At 48.9% G+C, this 20,869-nt stretch overlaps 1 protein-coding gene across 6 annotated transcripts in view; it reads right to left on the reverse strand.

Moving 5' to 3' along the window:
- MTSS1 (MTSS I-BAR domain containing 1) overlaps positions 1 to 20,071 on the reverse strand; it is a 184,715-nt gene extending 164,644 nt beyond the window's left edge. For 4 of the 6 annotated variants that reach the window (XM_033203549.1, XM_033203548.1, XM_033203546.1 and 1 more), the window contains exon 1: positions 19,448 to 20,037. In XM_033203549.1, coding sequence (XP_033059440.1) covers positions 19,448 to 19,519 — 72 coding nt within the window. In that variant the 5' untranslated portion in view covers positions 19,520 to 20,037. Of the gene's footprint in view, positions 1 to 19,447 lie in introns of all 6 variants that reach the window. The other 2 variants (XM_033203547.1, XM_033203544.1) reach the window with 1 other exon arrangement.
- Positions 20,072 to 20,869: the final 798 nt, after the last annotated feature.

Genomic DNA, 20,869 nt, shown 5'->3' on the forward strand with positions numbered 1-20,869 from the left:
CCCAGGACGGCATCCCACACACGGTGCAGAGAACAACTGTGTGTAACTCATCGGCACGGCTGGTGACCGGTGCTCCATAAATAATGCAGCAACTGCCTCTCCCAGCCCAGCCCCACCGGGACAGCTGAGGAAATTCGACACCACATGGCCACACAAGGAACAGAGAGGGGCTGGGCACGGTGGCTGCCAGAGAAAGGACAACTTGGAGGAGCCACAGAGCTAAGGAGGACTCACGTGAGGAGGAGGAGTTCAGTTCAGGGGAGAGTCAAGTAGGAACCAGAAGAGCAGAGGCTCTAGAGAGTGGGGTTCCAGCTCAAAGGCCTTTGTTCTGCCCAAAAGGTGCCAGACAGAGGCTGGTTCACCAGTGGATCTGGCTGAGAAATCAAGCCGTGGGGTATATGACCAGCCAGGTAACTTCCCAAGTATCTCTGTTCACCTTGACAAGCATCACTGTCATCACCATCATCATGAAGCATCACCACTTTCTAAAGAGTTGCCAGGCGCCAGGTGTATGTATTAGCCCTTCCCAAGCTGTAATTTACAAATCCATCACCTGGGGAGCTTGCAGACAGGCAGGTTCTGATTTGCTTGGTCGAGGTGGGGCCGTTTAATCTGAGAGGTGCTGCTGCTCCTGGTCCACAGACCACTCTCTAAGAAGCCCAACTTGACCTGCATTCTCACTGCATCCTCACAGCAGCCCAGGCAGGCAGATGCTGCTGTTATTTTAGAGCTGAGGAAACTGACACCCAGAGAGGTTGGAGCAGAGAGCTCCAGGTTGCAATTGGATGCCAGATCTGACTCTGCAGCCCAAGTGTTCGCTGATTCTGGGAAGTGCAAGTAACCACATGAACAGAGCCAGCCTCCTCCAGCCCAGCCCAGCCCAGCCCAGTCCCAGGGCTGCAAATAGTGGCTTAGACAGCAGGTTGGGTCGCGCTTTATATGTGGGTCCTTTAGGAGCCCAGACAAGGTAGAGCAGAAGAGGACAAGGGTGCCCTGCACACATGGCACCTGATTACAACTGCAGATGGCCCAGAGGGATTGTAATGTCACCCTAGAAATGGTCAGGACCCCCAACCACATAAAAAAGAAAGCACGAGGCTGGGCACAGTGCCTCACTCCTGTACTCCTACTCCTAGCACTTTGGAAGGCTGAGGCAGATGGATCACCCGAGCTCAGGAGTTCGAGACCAGCCTGGGGAACATGGCAAAACCCCATCTCTACTAAAAATACAAAAAATTAGTGCAGCATGGTGGCACACGTCTGTAATCCCAGTTACTTAGGAGGCTAAGGCATGAAAATTGCTAAAGCCCAGGAGGCAGAGGTTACAATGAGCTGAGATCACGCCACTGCACTCCAGCCTAGGCGACAGAACGAGGCTGTCTCAGGAAAAAAAAAAAAGAAAGAAAGAAAGAAAACACAAAACACACAACAAAGAGAAATGTCTTGGGTAGAAAAATGCCTGTTAGAAACGCACAGAGAGGTTCACAGCTGTTGGCACCTGTGGTATGATTATGGATAATTTTATCCCATCTTGGTTTTCTGTGGACACACAAACTGATCTTCTTCTACCAGGAGATCAACAAAGTCAATCTGGGAGGGGCTCTTAAATCTCCAGCTGCCGCAGCCACCCCTGCCGCCATGACCCCTTCCCAGGTCTGCGGAGACCTCAGCAGGGCGAGTGTGAGGAACGTAGCCAACAGCATCCTTCGTCTTCTTCCACTGGGTATACTCTGGACGAGCTCAGCCTTCAGGTTACCCTGAAGCTGCTTTACGCAGCTTCCAGAGGAGGCTGGCACCTTCTGACCTACGCAGGAGTGGGTCTGGCCTCCCTGCTTCTTTAAGCATGAGGCAGGAATCCACTCAGCTTCCAGAAGTGCGTGTGTGGGATGACAGAAAGGGCCCATGAATGCCTGTCATAGCTTTGTCCCCAAAACCACCCTTCCCCACCCAATCCTGTGAGATGAAGGGCTCCTAAGATCCTCAGATGAAAGGCACTGGGTAAGCCCATCCATGATAAATACCATTCCTGGGCTTTTATTCTCTGACTGGGGCTTGCCTAATCCACTAATTATCCCTGTCCATCAAGCAGATGACAGCCTTGGGGATAATCAATGGTTGCTTTCTCGCCCGCCCACCCTCACCCACTTGCCCAAGCACACGAGTAATAAACATGCCTATGAAAACGAAGACTGAACCACAAAAGGTGCTCCCTCCGTCCATCCGTCCATCTCCCCTCCCAAACTTCTCCACTTGTAACTATTAACACCCTAACCAAACAAATCAAGGATATTAAGCTGTTTTCTGACATCTGGGTGTCTCCACTTAAAATAAAAAGAACCAAACAAATATGTCAACCGTATCTTCCAAGTCATTTTATTTCTTAAGTTCTCCACCAGGAAGTATTCCTTTCTGTATCCTGAGCTGTCCAACAGGGGAGCTCCACATGAGGTTATTTAAAGTATGATTAGGCCCGGGCGCGGTGGCTCACACCTGTAATCCCAGCACTTTGGGAGGCTGAGACGGGCAGATCACGAGGTCAGGAGATCGAGACCATCCTGGCTAACACAGTGAAACCCCGTTTCTACTAAAAAATACAAAAAACTAGCCGGGCAAGGTGGCGGGCGCCTGTAGTTCCCGCTATTTGGGAGGCTGAGGCAGGAGAACGGCGTAAACCCGGGAGGCGGAGCTTGCAGTGAGCTGAGATCCGGCCACTGCACTCCAGCCTGGGTGACAGAGCGAGACTCTGTCTCAAAAAAAAAAATAATAAAAAAAAATAAAGTATGATTATATAAAATGTAAAATTCAGTTGTTCAGCCCACTAGCATACCTCAAGTGCTCTGCAGTGGCTAGTGGCTACCATACTGGACAGCACAGACACAGAACATCTCTATCACTGCAGAAAGTTCTATTGGACAGCAATGGCCACCCCACGTCAATGGCACCCCTTAGGGTGTCGCTACCTCAGGGTGCTCTACAACCACAGCTAGGCTTTTGGTTCTATTTTTTAACTACTATAAAATATATGTATGTGTTCCATGCTCCACATTTCTTGAAAAACAGAATCCCTCTTCTTTTTCATCCCCTAAATTCAACTCATTCACCAATTTTGGGTTTGAGACAGAGTCTTACTCTGTCACTCAGGCTGGAAGTGCAGTGGTGTGATATCGGCTCACTGCAACCTCCGACTATGGGGTTCAAGAGATTCTCCTGCCTCACCCTCCCAAATAGCTGGGATTATAGGCGTGCACCACCACATCTGGCTATTTTTTGTATTTTTAGTAGAGACAGGGTTTTGCTATGTTGGCCAGGCTGGTCTCGAACTCCTGACCTCAGAAGATCTGCCCACCTCAGCCTCTCAAAGAGCTGGGATTACAGGCATGAGCCACTGGTGCTGGCCTGTTTTTTTGTTTTGAGACAGGGTCTCACTTTGTCATCAAGGCTGGAGTGCAGTGGCACAATATCAGCTCACTGCAGCCTCGACTTCCCAGGCCCCTCACTGCAGCCTCGACTTCCCAGGTCCAAGTGATCCTCCTGCCTCCGTCCCCCAAGTAGCTGGGACAACAGGTAAACACTACCACACCCGACTAATTTTTGTATTTTTAGTAGAAATGGGTTTCACCATGTTGCCCAGGCTGGTCTCGAACTCCTGGATTCAAGCAATCTGCCTGCCTTGGCCTCCCAACATGTTGAGATTACAAGTGAGAGCCATGGCCATTACTGCCATGACATTTCCTTTATTATTTCAGATAGTTCCTCCCATCAAAAGAGAGAGGAAGAGGTTTATGGTAAGTCACTGCCTGCATCACCAGCCACCTGACATTTGTATGGCCAAGTTTTCAAAGGTGAAAACCTGCCATGTGGGAATCCAAACTGACGTCATGATGGGCACAGAAGGCACCGCCTCCCATGTATTGTGAAGTACAGAGGTCTTTCACAACACCACTGAAAGGGCGGCTGGTAAAGCAGGCATTTAACACTTCCCAACTAACCATAGGAAAATCGGGCACAGAAAAAGTTAAGTAATTTGCCCAAGGTCAAGGAAGGGTCTGCCCTCACATCCGGTTAACTGCATTAATTGCTCCTAAGTTTGCACAGTTCATTATTTTATTTTATTTTTTATGTTCTGAGATGGAGTCTTGCTATGTCGCCCAGGCTGGAGTACAGTGGTGCTGTCTTGGCTCACTACAACCTCTGCCTCCTGGATTCAAGTGATCCTCCTGCCCCAGCCTCTGCGTAGCTGGGACTACAGGAGTGTGCCATCATGTTCAGCTAATTTTTTGTATTTTTAGTAGAGATGGGGTTCCACCATGTTGGACAGGGTGGTCTTGAACTCCTGACCTCAAGTGATCCACGTGCCTCGGCCTCCAGAAGATTGATTAAAAGCGTGAGCCACCACTCCCAGCCTGCCTGGTCCTTTTTAAAATAAAATTGTATAATGGATTCAACTAAGACTGACTGATTCTCCACATCTGGAAACCTGGGAACTCAATATTTAACCACCTAATACAGGGGCTGGCTGCTTTTACCTAGTATTTGTACACCTTTAATCCTCCCCAGAATAATAAATATCTACCCTCTAACCTTTGGCCTCCTATCCTCCAGTAGAGCTAGGAAGTACCAGAGCCAGGCTTCAAGGCCCAAGTACAACCACTTTTTAAGGTAGAATATAATCAATACTAGGTAGAGGCCAAAGCTATTGCTCCATGTGTTTATTCCTATCCATAAATGTCCACATTAGATATTGAACCTGGCAAAACACCTACAGGCTTGCACATCCTATGAAATGTTAGACATTCTAAGCATGACTTCACGCTGCTCCATTTACACTCACCCATTTCTTTTTCCTGGAAGTGCCCGCTCTGACCCGCCTCTACCCAACTCCAAAACTGCTTCTGCATTTTAGGGATTAGTTTCTCTTGGGGCCAATCTCTCCAATACCCTGAACAGACATGCAAACACCCTGTACCCTAGAGAGGATCATGTTTGAGGTTTTGCTCCCCTAAATACACACACATCTCTGTATTCATTCCATCTTCCCTTTTTTTTGTTGTTCTTTCTTTTCTTTTTCTCTTTATTTTTTTGTTTTTTCTCTTTTTCTTCTTTTTTTTATTTTTGTTGTTGTTGAATTTGTTTTCTTGTCCATACTTTTTTTAGTCCATCTTCCCTTTTAAACTGAGACCTGTCCCCAGCCAAGGGCAGCATGATGAACTTGTCACATCCACCCTGGGGCAGGCACTGGCCTTGGTGTGCTGTACACACTTAGTGTGCTCTGCAATTTTCCATGAAGCAGATTTCCCCTTTGGAACAGAGACAGAGAGCACCTCCTCTGTGACCTCAACTCCCACCCCAGGCTACTAGGAACGATGCCCTGGTGGCCAGTAAAGAGTCAGAGGCCACCAGTATCACAGTGATAACTGTGTTTGTCATTTCTATAGCCATTTTTTTTTTTTTTGAGACGGAGTCTGGCTCTGCCGCCCAGGCTGGAGTGCGGTGGCCGGATCTCAGCTCACTGCAAGCTCCGCCTCCCGGGTTTACGCCATTCTCCTGCCTCCGCCTCCCAAGTAGCTGGGACTACAGGCACCCGCGCCTCGTCACCCGGCTAGTTTTTTGTATTCTTTAGTAGAGACGGGGTTTCACCGTATTAGCCAGGATGGTCTCGATCTCCTGACCTTGTGATCCGCCCGTCTCGGCCTCCCAAAGTGCTGGGATTACAGGCTTGATCCACCGCGCCCGGCCTCTATAGCCATTTTTTTTAAGTGTCTTTCCACTGAATGTCATTGTTCTTGCCTGGAGAGAGGACACTGAGGTATAGCCATATTCCAGAGCCTGAAAGGCCTTGTGTGGCCTGGTGGTTAAGAGCATGACTCCAGAGTCAGCCTGCGAACTTCAGATGTGCTCACTGGGTGACCCTGGGCAAGCGACTTCATCATCTGATGCCGCCCTGTCTTCATCTGCAAAGGATGCTGATGGCAGTCCTTGCCTCAAATGGTGATTATAGGATGATAGGGAAAAGGACAAGTGCTTAGAAGGGTGACTAGTAAGTAGAATTCAACTCCGCTTTGATGATTCAATGTCCAATGCCAGTCACCCTGACCGGGCCACGAATGGGCACCCACCATGCGCAGGCACTGAGTGAAGGGTAGGCCGTACAGAGAAAGAGACCAAAGCGTTGAGGAACTCAGCCTGTCAGTAAAGCTGATGTGGAACTGCAGATCCCAAAGCCCCAAGGGCAGCATACTCAAGATATAAAGTGCTGGACAGTGTGGCTCCCAGAGCGAGGCAATGCCTCACCTCGGTCTCAAAGGATAAATGGGAATTTTCTGGGCAAAGAGAAATGAAAGAAAGAGGAAGCATTCCCTGCAAAAGACAGAATTAGCAAATGAAAGGAAGTCGAGATCATGCTCTGTCTAGGCACAGAACTCATTTCGTCTGCCTGATCACATTCCAGGTACATCTGTGGTGGAGTTAGGGGTGAGGACACATGGGCAGGAGATAGCTTCCTACATACTTCAGGAGCTGCAGAGGAAGCTCTCAGTGGCTCAGGTGGCCCAGGGGCCACTCCACTTCCACCTACTCCTGGTGCAATCTCACCAAGACCTACCAGAGAATGACCTGAAATGTCTGCTAACACTGCAGATTCTAAGCTCCACCCCAGATCAACAAAATGTCTCTTGGGATGGAGCCAGAGAATCTGCATTTTAACCCATTCTCCAGGGATACTTTTGCTTGCTAAAAATCACACACAGCAAGATTTGAGAAACAGGGCACTAGATAAGATGCCACATGTCCCTTTGTGCCTTTGGAAGCAGGGGTGTCAGCTAGGTCCTAGCATCCACATCTAGCTCCTTCAGACATAATCCACGGTGGTGAGCCCTCACACATGGAAACTGGGAACTGACACATGCTTTTTGGTAGGCTTTGGGTGGTGGGTTTCAAAAGTCTTGAAAAAAACACACATTTTGACAAAGGATAAAAAGTCCTTCAGGGGAAATCACTGATGTAAAGCAATGTCTAGTCACAAGGATGTACTTGTTGTAGGGTTAACTATAATTAGTAAAAAAAAAAAAAAAACAAAACTGGGGGCACCCTAAACACAAATGAGGGAGGTACTGGGTACTGGCTTCTACCTCAGGGCTTCTGCGCATGCTCTCTTCCCTTTCCCTGAACACCGCCCCCACCCTCTGCCCACATCTTCACAGTTCTTACGTTGTTGCTCTAACATCACCTTCTCTGCGAGGCCCTCCCTAACCACTCTACTTAAAAACAGCAACAGGCTGGGCGCGGTGGCTCACGCCTGTAATCCCAGCACTTTGGGAGGCCAAGGCAGGCAGGTCACTTGAGATCAGGAGTTCAAGACCAGGCTGGCCAACATGGTGAAACCCCATCTTCACTAAAAATACAAAAGAAAATTAGCCAGGTGTGGTGGTGCATGCCTATAGTCCTAGCTACTCGGGAGGCTGAGGCAGGAGAATCACTTGAACCTGGGAGGCAGAGGTTGCAGGGAGCCAAGATTGCACCACTGCACACTCCGGCCTGGGGGACAGAGCAAGACTCCATCTCAAAAAACATATATAAAAATAAAAATAAAAATAAAAAATAAAAACAGCAACAGTGCTTTTTCCCCACTGCATCTAATCCTTCTACTATACAAGAGAATTGACTTATTCCGTGTGTCTGCTTCACCTGCACCTCACTCCATTAGAATGTAAGTTCCAGGAGGGCAGGGATTTGTGTCCATTGTGTTTGCTGCTATCTCCCAACACTCAGAACCTGGTACTAGTAACTTGTCAAATATGTTTTGACCAAATGAATTAATTAGAGACATACAAAGCAGTGCAACACCATACAGCCATTAACACTGACACTGCTCACGACCCACACAGAGAAGCAAGGGCACCAGGCCACTAAGTGAAGAAAGAAGTTTCTGACACAGTGTTGGCTCCCTGACCCTTTGCTGAAAGTGTGCGAGCTCTTGTGAGTGTGAACATAACCCACTTATCAAGCGCTTGTGGGTGACTTATTTTTTACTTAACTGAAGTTTCTAGTTTTTCTTCCATTAATACGTTACTTACATAATCTTTGAGAAGTAAATCCCTCATGAAATGCTCTCAAAACATTTGCTAATTTTTTTTTTAGAAAAAAGCTTCCTCCTCAGTGACTTAATTAGGGTGTTCCTAATTAAGGCCAGCACAGCATCAAAGAGGCCAGGTTCCAGGGGACCCCTGCTTCAGGTCAACTTCTGGTTGCAGGACGACCTCAGTCCCTCCAGCGGAGACTCAGACAGAGGGCTTGGCTGTCAGCTACTCCTGGCTCTGCTCCCCGCTCCCTGCTTCCTATTGGGGTGCCTCATCCAATTATTCAGGCCCTCGATCACATCCTGCTGCGGAGCTGGCTTTGAAGGCTCAGTAAACAGCCACTTCAAAACAAAGAGGGGCCATTAAAGCAAACTCAAAGACTTCCTTAATGGCTGTGTGCTCGGCTGCGGGAGGAGTCCAGCCTCAGAAGGGAGGTCTCCCTGGGAACAAATCCCCGAGCTCTTCCAGCCTCCTACTGCAAATATCTGCCCGCTTCCTGCTTTGCACTCAATCACTCGGGGTGCAGAGCGGTTACCGGGGCGACCCTTGACAGAGGGGCTTCTCCAGCAAAACAAACATGTGTCGTGTGGCTGCCACCTTGGACAGTACTACTGCACACTTTGGTCTCACAGCCCAGCTGCTCCAAACACTGCACTGGCCCAGCCCAACAACTTCATGTCCACGGCCAGGGCATATTCCTCCTAATTAGAGGGAGACCCCTTCAGCTTCTGGAAGAAGCTCAGAGGCGAGTCTAGATTTTTGTGTGTTTTGTCTGTCTCATTCTGAGTCCTAACGGTACAAATAGAGTAATCAAGGAGATGAATGAAATACACCTGTTACAGAATCAAAACTGGTAGGCTGCAAAAGCGAGAGACCAGTCTGGTGGAGAGGCGCACAGACCCTGGAGCCAGACTGCCAACGAACTCCCAGCTGTGCCTCTCACTAGCCGTATGACGTGGGCAAATGGCTTAACCGCTCAGCACCTCAGTTTCCCCATCTGTAAAATGGGAATTATAATAGTTACTAAGACTACCTCGCTGGGTGGTTGGAAGATTAAATAAGTTTGTGTCAAGCACTTAGCATAGTGCCTGGTTTGCATATAAATGCTTTTTAAATAAGCAAAATAAAACTCAGTTCTGAGCGAGGGTGTCACCCAGATCAAAAGCCTTCCTGGACTCTGTACTCCCACCCTAAATGGGAATCAGAGGCCCTCCCCAGGGTCCCCACACAATCTTGGGCTGATCTCTATGGTGGTGTGGATTACACTGAACTCTAATTACCTGCCTGCCTCTCTCCTAGACTGAGCACTTTGGGGCAATGACTGTGTCTATACTGTCCACAGGTGTTCCTCCACCCCCCGCAGCCCCAGCACACAGTAGGTATTGCCACCGTATTAGACGAATACATGTACTGTGTTCTCTCAAATTACTTACCTGTTGAACGTTGAAAAGCACTGCACTTGCGTCTACTGCACCATCAAAGTGAAGACACAGGTTGCTTCTATTCTTTGAAACATCTGAGTGTCACTAGCAGCAGGAGGCTCTGCCAGGAACTACTAGGGTAGCTCAAATAGATACGAGCATTTATTTAGCACTTATTTCATGCCAAGCCCTCGACTTTTACTTTATTTAATACTCAACAACTTTAAGAGGGAAGGATTATTCACCTCTTCTCCCATTTTACAGGTAAGAAAATCAAGGCTCAGTAAACTTGAGTAACTCGCCCAAAGCAATAGAGCTAGGAAGTGCTAGAGCCAGGCTTCAAGGCCCAAGTACAACCACTTTTTAAGGTAGGATATAATCAATACTAGGTAGAATGTCACAAAGAATGTGAAAAATGCCTTTAGGGTTATCCAGCTTTGAGGGGAAAGGAGGCACTAAGGTCACTGATGGGGCCTTGAAGGATGAGAAAGATTTCAATAGGCAGCAATGACAGAGACAGGACAGGACAAAGAGCAAGAGGGAGGAGCAAAGGCTGTGTTCAAGGAAGCCTGGGAGTCCGAGCTGGGGAGCGCTGGACACAGAGCGGGCCACTCAGCTGGAGCCAAATCACAGGGGTCCTCACACAAAAGGTTAAGGCAGGACTGCCACGTTCGGCCCACGGGAAGAACCCAGATGCGGCCAAGACTTGGAGAGCTGCTGCTCTAGGGCAGACTAGCGGTGCGGGATGGCCACTTCCGGTGGTTGCCCCAGAAAAAGGAGGAAACTCAAAGGACGTCGATAGGAAACGATGACCCTAATAAAGCAACGTCCCTCCCCCGGGGCCTCAGTGTATCTGAGTTACAAATGTCCTAGCCAGGTACCCCACCCTCTCCTTCCCTGATAAACAAACAGTTGGGTTTGCAAATAGAGAATGCAAATAGGTCCTGCTGGGCCAGTTGACCTTCATAATGAACTCGGGGGCGATTTACTTCGCAAGAAAAAAACTCAAACTTCTCCATTTCCTGCAACTTCACTGCAAGCTCTAAATACAGCTCCGTATTTAGAGTGGGGCAGTGTCTGTCCTAAGAAGTGGTGGAGATAATTACTCCACTGATTTTAAGACTTCAAAATACTTCATTCCCAAATCTACAAGACAGAATAGTAACTGCTTCTAACATTTGAGTGCATGTTCGCCAGGCAACGTGTGAAAACGTTCACAAGCAAAGTTTCATTTCAGAATCCTCCAACAACTCTTTCAGGCTCATTAGACCCATTTTACGGAAGAGGAAACCAAGGCTCATGAAGAGATTAGATAACTTGCCCACGGGATTTGAATCAGATTCCTTTAACTTCAAGGTCAACTCTAACTCCAGAATTTCTATGGAGGGGTTTAGGGGCAGTGTTGTAGCCAGCAGAAGGTAGAAGATAGTCAGAAAGCTGTGTTGCAAAGCAGGCACACTATAATTATCTAGACAGTATGTTATAGATCTGCAACTGTTCAATACGGTAGCCACTAGCCATATATCGCTATTTAAGTTTAAACAAATGAAAAGTGACTAAAAATAAAAATTCCTTGATTGCACTAGCCACACTTCATGTACTCAATAGTCACACGTGGCTAGTGGCTCATGTATTTGACAATTTCCATCATTGCAAAAAAATCACATCAGACAGAATCAATAAATCACAGCAAAGTATTCTAAAGATCCTTTGTGGTTTATTTTTATGTTTCAGTTTATTTACTTTAACATTTAACTCTAAGGGTTTTTTTTATTTTTTATTTTTTGAGACTCGTTCTGTCACCAGTCTGGAGTGCAGTGGCATGATCTCAGCTCACTGCAACCTCCGCCTCCCAGGCTCAAGCGATTCTTCTGCCACAGCCTCCCGAGTAGCTGGGACTACAGGCGTGCACCACCATGCCCAGCTGACTTTTGTGTTTTTAGTAGAGACGGGATTTCACCATGTTGGCCAGGATGGTCTTGATCTTTTGACCTCGTGATCTGCCCACCTTGGCCTCCCAAAGTTCTGGGATTACAGGAGTGAGCCACTGCACCCGGCTTAATTTTTATTTTTAATTGTGGTAAAATACACATAAATTGTACCATCTTGACCATCTTTAAGCATCACAATTCAGTAGTGCTAAGTATATTCACATTGGTGTGCAACTACCTAAAGGTACTTTTATATTCAGATTTGGGTAAGATTAAGGCTTTTTTTTTTTTTTTTAAGACAGAGTCTCACTCTGTCACCCAGGCTGGAGTCCAGTGGCATGATCTTGGCTCACTGCAACCTCTACCTTCTGGGTTCAAGCAATTATCCTGCTTCAGCCTACTGAGCAGCTGGGACTACAGGCGTGCGTGATCACGCCCAGCCAATTTTTGTATTTTTGGCAGAGACAAGGTTTCGCGATGGTGGCCAGGCTGGTCTCAAACTCCTGACCTCAGGTGATCCACCCACCTCAGCCGCCCAGAGTGATGGGATTACAGATGTGAGGCACCTCGCCCAACCAGAAAAGGCTTTGAGGGAAGACTTACACAGCTTGGTGATTTTCACAACCCTGGCCATCACTAGAATTACCTGGGGTGCTTTTCAAAATCTTAATGTTGTGAATGTACCCCAAGGCACTAATCAGAGCCCTGGCCCAGGCAGCAGCATCTCCAAGCTCCCAGGGAACCCAATGGACCCTGCTCCATAACCACACACATGCTGCCAAATGAGGTACACCTGCCTAGAACCTCATCTTCTGGTAAGACCCACTCCCATGGCCCTTGGAGCCCCCGTCACGTGGTAGGCAGCAGAGGAGACCCCGGCAAAACCTGCTGCCCACCTCCATGCCCAGGAAGCTGCTGGTGCTGAGTGAGCTGAAACTTTCCACTGCTTTGAGAGAAAGCAAGCAATAAAAAGACACACAGTTCAAAAGGCACTCAACTCAATTGATTTTTTTTTCACCCACTTACACTAGACAGGAAAAGAAAAACCACTTAGAAACTATGACCAAGGCCAGATACGCCAAGAGGCAGCACAGGAAGGAGTTTTGTTGATGAGCCCATCCACTTCTCCAAACACAGATATGCAAGGGCCCTACCGACTCAACCCAAACGGGAGGGCCACCAGGACCTGATTAAACACAGAAAGCTCTTTAACAAGAGAGGTCCGGGGCTGGACACAAAAAGAGTTCAAGGTAAAGGAGTACTGTTTCAGGAGTCACCTGAACTTTGGGTGAACTTAGTTAATTCGTATGATTATGGGACTGGGAGGTGGTTGCCAGGCTTTCAGAGTCACCTAGCCTCAGGGACCTAGGGACTCCCCAGACCTATGACCAGTCACCAGAAGACTCCATGGGCCAGGCATCGAGGGTGACATGCCTAAGCCTGGCCCAAAAGCTTCTCTGCCCTGTGCTCATGGAGGGAGAACTATGAGCAACAGAGGATGCCAAGTTGTCTAACGGAGAAGTTGGTAAGTGGGAGAGGGAAGGAAGCCACAATGTGTTGACATGTCATAAATGAAACAATTTCCACAAAGGTGACAGCCGAATTGGAGCTGCCCACCCCACAACACACCTGGAGGCATCTCAATGCAGGCTCACACCTCCAGGCGGGCTCTGTGCTAGAGACACAGAGATGAGACCTTGATTCCTTCCTTGAGCCTCCCATGGTCCGGACTCAGGCAAGTAAAGGGCTGTTTGCTAGGACTAAATCCACACCCCCCTGCCTGCCTTAGGCATGCTCTAAAGAACTCCAGTGTTAGGGTCAAACAGGCTAAGGTCTGACTACCAGTTCCACCTCCCCATGGCCTTAGATAAGTTACTGAATCCCTCCAAGCCTTACTATTCTCATCTGTTAAGTGGGGTGGATGTGAGGATGACATGAAATCATGCGCACCAAGTTCTTAGGACAATGCACAGCACACAGTAGGTTCCCATCAAGTCCCTTCTTCCCCCTGCTCACCGCATGCAGTGAATACTGAGCACCTCCTCTGTGCCCAGTGGCACCCCACAGCATCTTTTAATTTTTCATTTTATTTTAATTTTTTGTAGAGACAGGGTCTCACTGTTCCCCAGACTGGTCTCGAACTCCTGGCCCTAAGCAATCCTGCCACCTCAGTACCACAAAGGGCTGGGTTTACAGGTGAGCCACCATGCCCAGCTCCCAGAGAATCTTAAACAACCCAAACCCTCACATTTGCTCAGCAGGTAAAAACACTGTCACCTCCAACCAAATCAGGAAGCAGGCGACATGAGAGAGCCCCAAGCCTAGGCCTTCCAGGTGCTGAGACGGGGGCTGCTCTGGGGTGGATTCTGTGCTGGGAATTGCTACTTTTAAGTTTTTGGTTGGTTGGTTGTTTCTGATTTGCCTTGGTGGCTCATACTCAGATGAAACCTGCAGTCTATTGCTAATTCAAGGGAGCACCTCAGCAATCGTGACAATGGGCTTCCTTAATGCTCAATTAATTTACTCCTTAACTTCATTTGCCTCTCCTGTTTGCTACTAAATAAGGCCATATCAGCAGTGCTATCTCCAAATCTGAGTTAAACTGCTCACGGCATCCGTTAGTTCCCTTTAAACGGCCCCCAATAATTCTTGTCTGACGTCCTAGGCAGCTAAATCTGCCCTTTGGCTTTGGTTTGGTTTGGGGTGAGGTATTTTTTTGTTTTTGCAGAGGTGTGGGTTTTGGGGGTAGGTGTCCTGAAGGCAGTTCCAAGAAGTAATGGGGAACTCAAAATGACCTCATTTGTCCGTACTCAATTCGAACATCTAAATGGTCTCACTAGAGAAGGAATCTTGCCAGCTATCGCCGCCCATGCCTGCGAAGATGGAAAAAGCCGAGATGAAAATTGGAGATAAAGCATCTAATGAATCAATAGTTTCATCCTTTTCACCCTCCAAGCATTTTAACAGCCTTAAGGGAGCTAGCCAAATTGAGAAACATCATTTTAGCTTTTTTCCTTTTCCCTGTGACTGAGGCGCAAAAGAAGAGCTCAAAGGGCAAGAGGTCAGCAACTGAGAACACACAGCACGCAGGGAACATACTTAAACAGTGAACAATCTTTCAGTATGTCTGAAATGCAGATTTAATGGGAAACCCTATGTGTTTACTCGCTGAAATCATTACGCCACGTTTGGTGCCTGAAACGCCACTGACGCTCAATAAATACTAAGGAATGACTATATGTTACTCTAGTAAGAACTGGGTGATGGCTGAACCAGGCAAAATCCAAACTCGGCTTACCTTCTGTGCAAACCAGGACCTAGGAATGACCTCTCTCGATTTGGAGCATTACAAACTGTGGAATTTCAGAACATAAAGGTTCACAGCATCAAGCAAGAAGTTCCAAAAAATTTGACTAAATAGTAAAGAGTTTTCACAAAAGCTAAATGGGAAGGGGTTTTCGCAAAGAAACACCCAAACCGGGCCAGAAATGATTTCCAAACAGTAAGACTGGCACCCAGAAAACCAAAAAGATGAATCTATAGAGAAGAGGTCCTAAATCTCTGGGTACCCATCCCAGGCAGTTCCTGCTGTCGATTTTATGACATATTTACTTCACCTTCTTCTCCCACGGGCCCGAAATGAGGAAGCTGTAAAACCCTGGCCAAATACAACCATTTGCTAAGAGAAAAGCCAACATGGGGCCCATCTGTCCTTTACAAGTGCTCTGCTTGTCCTGCCTTTGTGTGGCTGTCACCATTTACAGAGAGCAGCCCACCTCCCTCAGAGCACCTGGCTGAGGCCTTGACTGGGTTTTCAGTACTGTTCTGGAGAAAACTCTTTTTGAGGCCTCCGAGGGAACTCCTGCAGAGACTGATGCTCTTCTCTAGGCTGAACCACAGCCCTTCCTTCACGGCCACCATATTGGATTCGCATGATCTGTTTACAGTCCACAGGACAAGGAGCTCTCCTAGGGCAGAGCCAAGCAAAAGGCATTCCACACAACTGCCCTTCATAAACAGCAAGGAAGTGTACCTCTCTTCTGATGGGAACCCCAAAACAAAGCAGTGAGGGGGAAAAAAACTACCCTGAAATCAATCTCCAGTGTTGGACCCACTACCCACATTCTCCATCTTATGATATGGGAGGGAAAATATCACGACATGGCTTCAAACCACAAAAAGATTTCCATGGAATTCAAGAAGTCCCTTTAGCAGTTCTCATTTTAGGCAGAACTTAGGAGAGAAGGTAGTGATGGCAAACACAGGTGGGGGGCAGTGGGGGAGGAACTGAACAAGGCCTCTATTCTGCTCAGCACAGGTGCTGGTAACAGGACACCCCTGTCTAAAGCGACACATGGGGTGGAAGAATCAGGTGTGGTTAGGATTTTCTTGCCCCAGTCACACTATGTACTCCTAACCTCGTACAAAGTTCTACCCACAGCAGGCCCAGTTCAGCTCTCGACATGCTGATTCTTGAGCAACAAGGGTGAAGAAAATATTTGATTTCAGACATCTAACTTTGTTTTTTTTAACCAAGTTAATTATTAAAAGAAGAAAGACATCCGCAGAGTGAGCTGTCCTCAATTTTGGCCAGCAAAGTCTCCTGGTCTTAAAAACTCCCCAGACATCACCAAAATTGATGCCGGTTCAATGACTCAAAAGCAAAGGCACAAAGCTGCTGTTTGAGACATGGAGCCCTCCCTTCCCAGGGCTTGGATAGAAACTCCAAAAAGATTCCAGGACCTCCTTGATGCAGTCAAGATTGTCCACACATCAGAAGGCAGTCAATAGTCACTTCCAGACTACTATTCCCTGGACAAACCAGCTATGGATCCTTCCCTCCAGCCACGTGAATAATTGTCTCCCCTTTCCTCTGGAACCAACTCACACCAGCCAATTTGGTCAGTGATTTACTAATTTGCATGGATGGGAGGAAAGGCAGCCAGTAGGTGATTCTGCACAACACCGTTCATTAGTGACCACCACCACAGCAGGGTAGAATAAACGGGAAACAAACCACCAGGCTTCCTCTCATCAAGGAATCGATACCTTATTTACTAGCTGCTGCTTGCTTTACATGGTGCTGTTCCCCAGTAGAGAAAGAGTCAGGATTTTTTCCATACCTTACCCCCTGAAAAGGATAAAACCCATGCCCTGACAGCCAGCCGAGGACTTAGACGAAGTATCTTTAGAAGAAAGCACAAAGAATCCTCTCTCTTGCTTTTTTCCATGTCTTGAGGTTCTCTCGTTTCAGAAGACAGAGGGTGCCAGGCCTTGAAATTATTCCCTTTTTTTTATTGTTTTCTTTCTTTCTCCAAAGAGGAAATTGACTCCCTTCCTGTGCTGCTGTACATTTTGAAGAATCAAATGCTACTAATAAAACCATTTTCCTTATCCTTTTCTCACCCAGTCCAACATCACTTCTGAGAAAATAACCTAAACATTTTTATCAAGATGGCATTCCAAGTGGGTTTCAGACATTTACGCTTTTCCCTCAGAGCAAACAGAAAGGAGACCAAAGGCATTATAAACCCATCATGGGAGTTTAAAGAAAAGAAAAAGAGGTCATTAGAAAGTCAGTTGATTTCAGATATTAAAAACTGACTTTTCTTGCTGGTGACTTCATGCATCTGCACACTACATACTGCGTATCAGATTTGTTCAAATTTAAAAATTTTAAATTTCCATTTAAAATGTCACTGGCTTCTAATCCATGATAAAGTCTTTTAAGAAGCAAAGTCCAAGAAAATATTCCGAATTGTCTTATGTATAAATAATCTAGGAAATCAGACACTCCCTCTCTCTTTCTCCTTATCTCTCGAATCTCCGAAAGTCTAAAACTCTGCAGAACCCAAGGCATGTTTTAGTCTTCCACTCCACCTTGCTTTTAAAATTTTACTGCCAAAACAAAACAAACCAAAAAAAAAAAAAAAAAACTTTAAAATAAACGATTTCCCATAGGATACTGAACAAACCTACTAAACTCAAAGGGAAAGAAGTCAGGATCCACAAACTCTAGATTCCGCCGTGACTGGGCATTAAAGAAGATGTCTTTATTTTTAACTGGAACCAGGCAAGGGAAAAAAACACCACCTTGGCACCCGTGAGTCCCCCAGCCAGGGCATACTGCCACACAGCCACAGGATGGCAGGTGGAAAGCAGGACAGCCCACCCTTTGGGCAGGTCACCTTCTGAAAGGCTTTTGATTCAAACCAGTGAATGGGAAGAACCGAGCCTGGATTCTGGATTAAAGAACAAAGAGAGAAAAAACTCCAGGTGTGATCACTCCAGGACTGCAGTGGACAGATCCGTCAGATCACTGGGTTCCTTGTTGCTGCTGAGGGGTGGGAAACATCCATTTATCTCCTCAAAAAAAAAACACAAGCAGCTTTACCAACCTATTTCAAATTCCTCCCCACAAGATCAGAATACACCATGCGTGCCTCAAACCAAATCCTGTTTGACTCTAGGATGTGTAGAATTTAAGTTTAAAATTAAGGCCAGAGCCCAAGGAGGGAGGACCCATCTCTGTCTCAAAAGACCACTTCAATAATTCAGTGTGCACTGGGGGCAACAGAATGAAAGGGGCCGTCTTTCAACAGGCAATAATCCGTCTAATTCCAAGGGCCTGGATTATAAGCATTCCTGGGCAAGCAGAGTCTGGCTGCAGATTATGCTACGCTAAGGACAATTTGTGACAAAAGGCACGAGATCTGTAGAAAGATTTCAAAATGGACAAGACCAGGACAGAGGCACCTTAGTAAAGTTCACCCTGGGTGAGGTGGCAGTTGGTTCTGAAAGGTGGAAGCAGGCCGTGACAGTTGAGCATTCCTTCCCAAAGACCATCTCCGAGGCTCGAAGCCTCTCTAAACCTTACACTTCATCAGACAAAAGCTCCTCCAGGCGCCCAGGCAGCGGCTGAAGAGGGGCTGTCCACACCCACTCGGTGCACAGCTTTCCAAACCTGCCCACTCGTTTTGGAAGCGGGCTTTTAATTAAACACCACCTCCCCGGATCGGGATCTGTTGAGGCAAACTGGGGCTGGGCAGGAGCCAAAGAGAAGCTCCCTAAATACACATTAAAAAAATAATTTCCCCCACTGCCTCCAATTCCCACCTCCAGCCAGCTCGCGCGGCTGGTTTTATTTCCTCTGGATGAATAACACGGGGCCCTGGTCTATCTCTAGGCACCAGAAAATCCACATCCGAGGATCAGGTTATGCCCAGTCCCACCCTTTGCAGGAAAAAGCCAGGGTGTTGTTCCCCGCCCCCACACGCGCGCGCGCACACACACATGCACGCGCGCACACACACACCATCTTCACAACCCTTCCAAGAGAAAACCTAGAGTGTGTGTCCGTTTGGGTCTGGGAGGGCGGGATACAGTTATTTCGGGGGCCCCAATCTTGCCTTCAGGTTCAGCTGGGGGAAGGTGGGGCCCCTGCAAGGCTGCCCGGGAACTTCGGCCCCGCGCCCGCGGGAGGGCTGAGAGAGGGCACGCACAGCTTTACCAGCTTCGGAACAGCCCAATTAATAACTAATTTGCTCAGATCCCCCACTCCAAGTAGACCTGACAGCCAAGGAGTGACTGGCTTTCCCTCTCAGTCTCCTAGACTAGGGGACTCCTTCCTGCGCGCGGGCAGAGCCCTCACTCCCTCCCCACCACCGCGCCAGGCGCCCCCACCCCGTGCCTGGGGGAATAGGTGTCCGCCCGGGCATCCAGCCCCCGCGGGTCCCAGACACTCAGTTCAGGGACAGACAATGGGAAAACTTGGAGCCAGTGCCCTAAGCCCCCGAGGGAAAGAAATGGTGCCGCCCCCTGGGACAATGAGCGGGGAGATGGCGTGGGACAGCAGACACCCCCCTAGAGAAGCCGCCCGCCTAGTGACCCAGCAGAGCCTGGAGCAGCGCCCCGGGTGAGCAGGTGACACCAGAGTCGGGAGCTCCCGCAGGTGGCCGGCGGCCACGGCGCAGGGAAGGGCCGGGCGGCCGGCTCCGCAGCCGCACCCCCGGCGTCCTACCTTCATGTCGCTGATGATGGTCTGGAAGAGGCCTCCGAGCGCGCTGCACTCCTTCTCAATCACAGCCTCCATTTTCCCGGCGACTGCAGGGCGAGGGCACACACGCGGGGCCGCTGGACTGCGCGCGGGGCCGAGGCTCGCTCACCCCGGGAGGAATTTCACCCTCCGAGAGACCCACCTCGGATTCGCAGCCTCTTCTGCAGCAAGGCCGGGGTATACCAACCCGACTGTTCTCTGCCCAAAATAATAACAACAGTAATTTAAAAAACCAAACCGCTCTGTAGGGTATTCGCCTACATGCAGCGCTCGGCGCCTGGCCTTAAAAATGCCGGGAGAAGACTGACAATCAGGCCACCACTGGTGCCCACTACGGAAACGGCAAAGCCCATCTTGATGCAGAGAAAACCGCCCGCTGACCCGGAGCCAGCGCCATTGAAAAACTCAAGATTTTCCAATTTAATAAATTTTTCTGCAATTAAAAAAAAACCGCCCAACACCAGAGCGGGTCTGCTCGCGGCGTCCGGATCTGTTGCAGCTGCGGCCGCCGCCTCCTTTTCACTCCTGCGCGCCCGGCCCCCGGCGCTCGCTCTGGCTGGGCTCCCGCGGACGTTCGGAGGGGCGCACGCGCGCTCGCGGTCGTGCGTCCGCCGCGCGGGGGCGCGCCCTCGTGGCCGTGTGGCCGCCGCACGCGGGCGGGGCTGGGAGCGCGCGCCCGAGAGGCGCGTGGGGCGCTCGCCGCAAAGAGGAGCTTGCTGGTCTGCTGGCGGGCCGGAGGCGCTGGGCAGGAGGCTCTCCCTCCGGTGCGCACCGCTCACCCTCTCCTCCTCCGGCCGTCAGTCGCAGCGCGGAGAGGGCGTGTCGGCACCCTTCCTGGCGAGCGCCCACCCTACAATGGCTGCGAGCGCGCGGGACAGGGGGAATGGAGGGTGCACCGCCGCTCCCCGGGGCTTGCACGGGTGTCGCGCCCAGCCCAGAGCCCGCTGGTAGTGAGCTCTTAGTAGGGCGGGAAAGCTGCTGCAGCTACTGCGGCCTTCTGAGAAAACGCCCATTCTCTGATGTTAGGACTGCATCGCCAAGTCCTGATTGCAAATGGCGAAATATACAATTAAGGAGAGTTCGGGGGCGTATCCTGCAATGGGATGCCGAGTTCGATAAAGTTGCAGGATGCTGGGAAAGTGGATTGATTTGCTGTTGCTAAATGAATGGAAACAGCGTTAGAGCTTCTGTCCACGATCCATCAGTCTATCGAGATTGCTGACTGCCTCTGACTTGAACGGTTGATGGTTTTCAGGCCCACTGAGAGCAGCCAGCATTGGTATAACCGCAGGGAGCCCTCCTGGGAGGTTGAGCCTGCAAAGAGCACAAATGTGCCCATGTTGATTTGGGGCCTAGTGGTCCGTTTTCACAGCTCCACTGCCTATC

The sequence above is a fragment of the Trachypithecus francoisi genome, unplaced genomic scaffold (genome assembly GCF_009764315.1).
Source record: "Trachypithecus francoisi isolate TF-2019V2 unplaced genomic scaffold, Tfra_2.0 Lachesis_group7, whole genome shotgun sequence".
Classification (NCBI taxonomy): Eukaryota; Metazoa; Chordata; class Mammalia; order Primates; family Cercopithecidae; genus Trachypithecus; species Trachypithecus francoisi.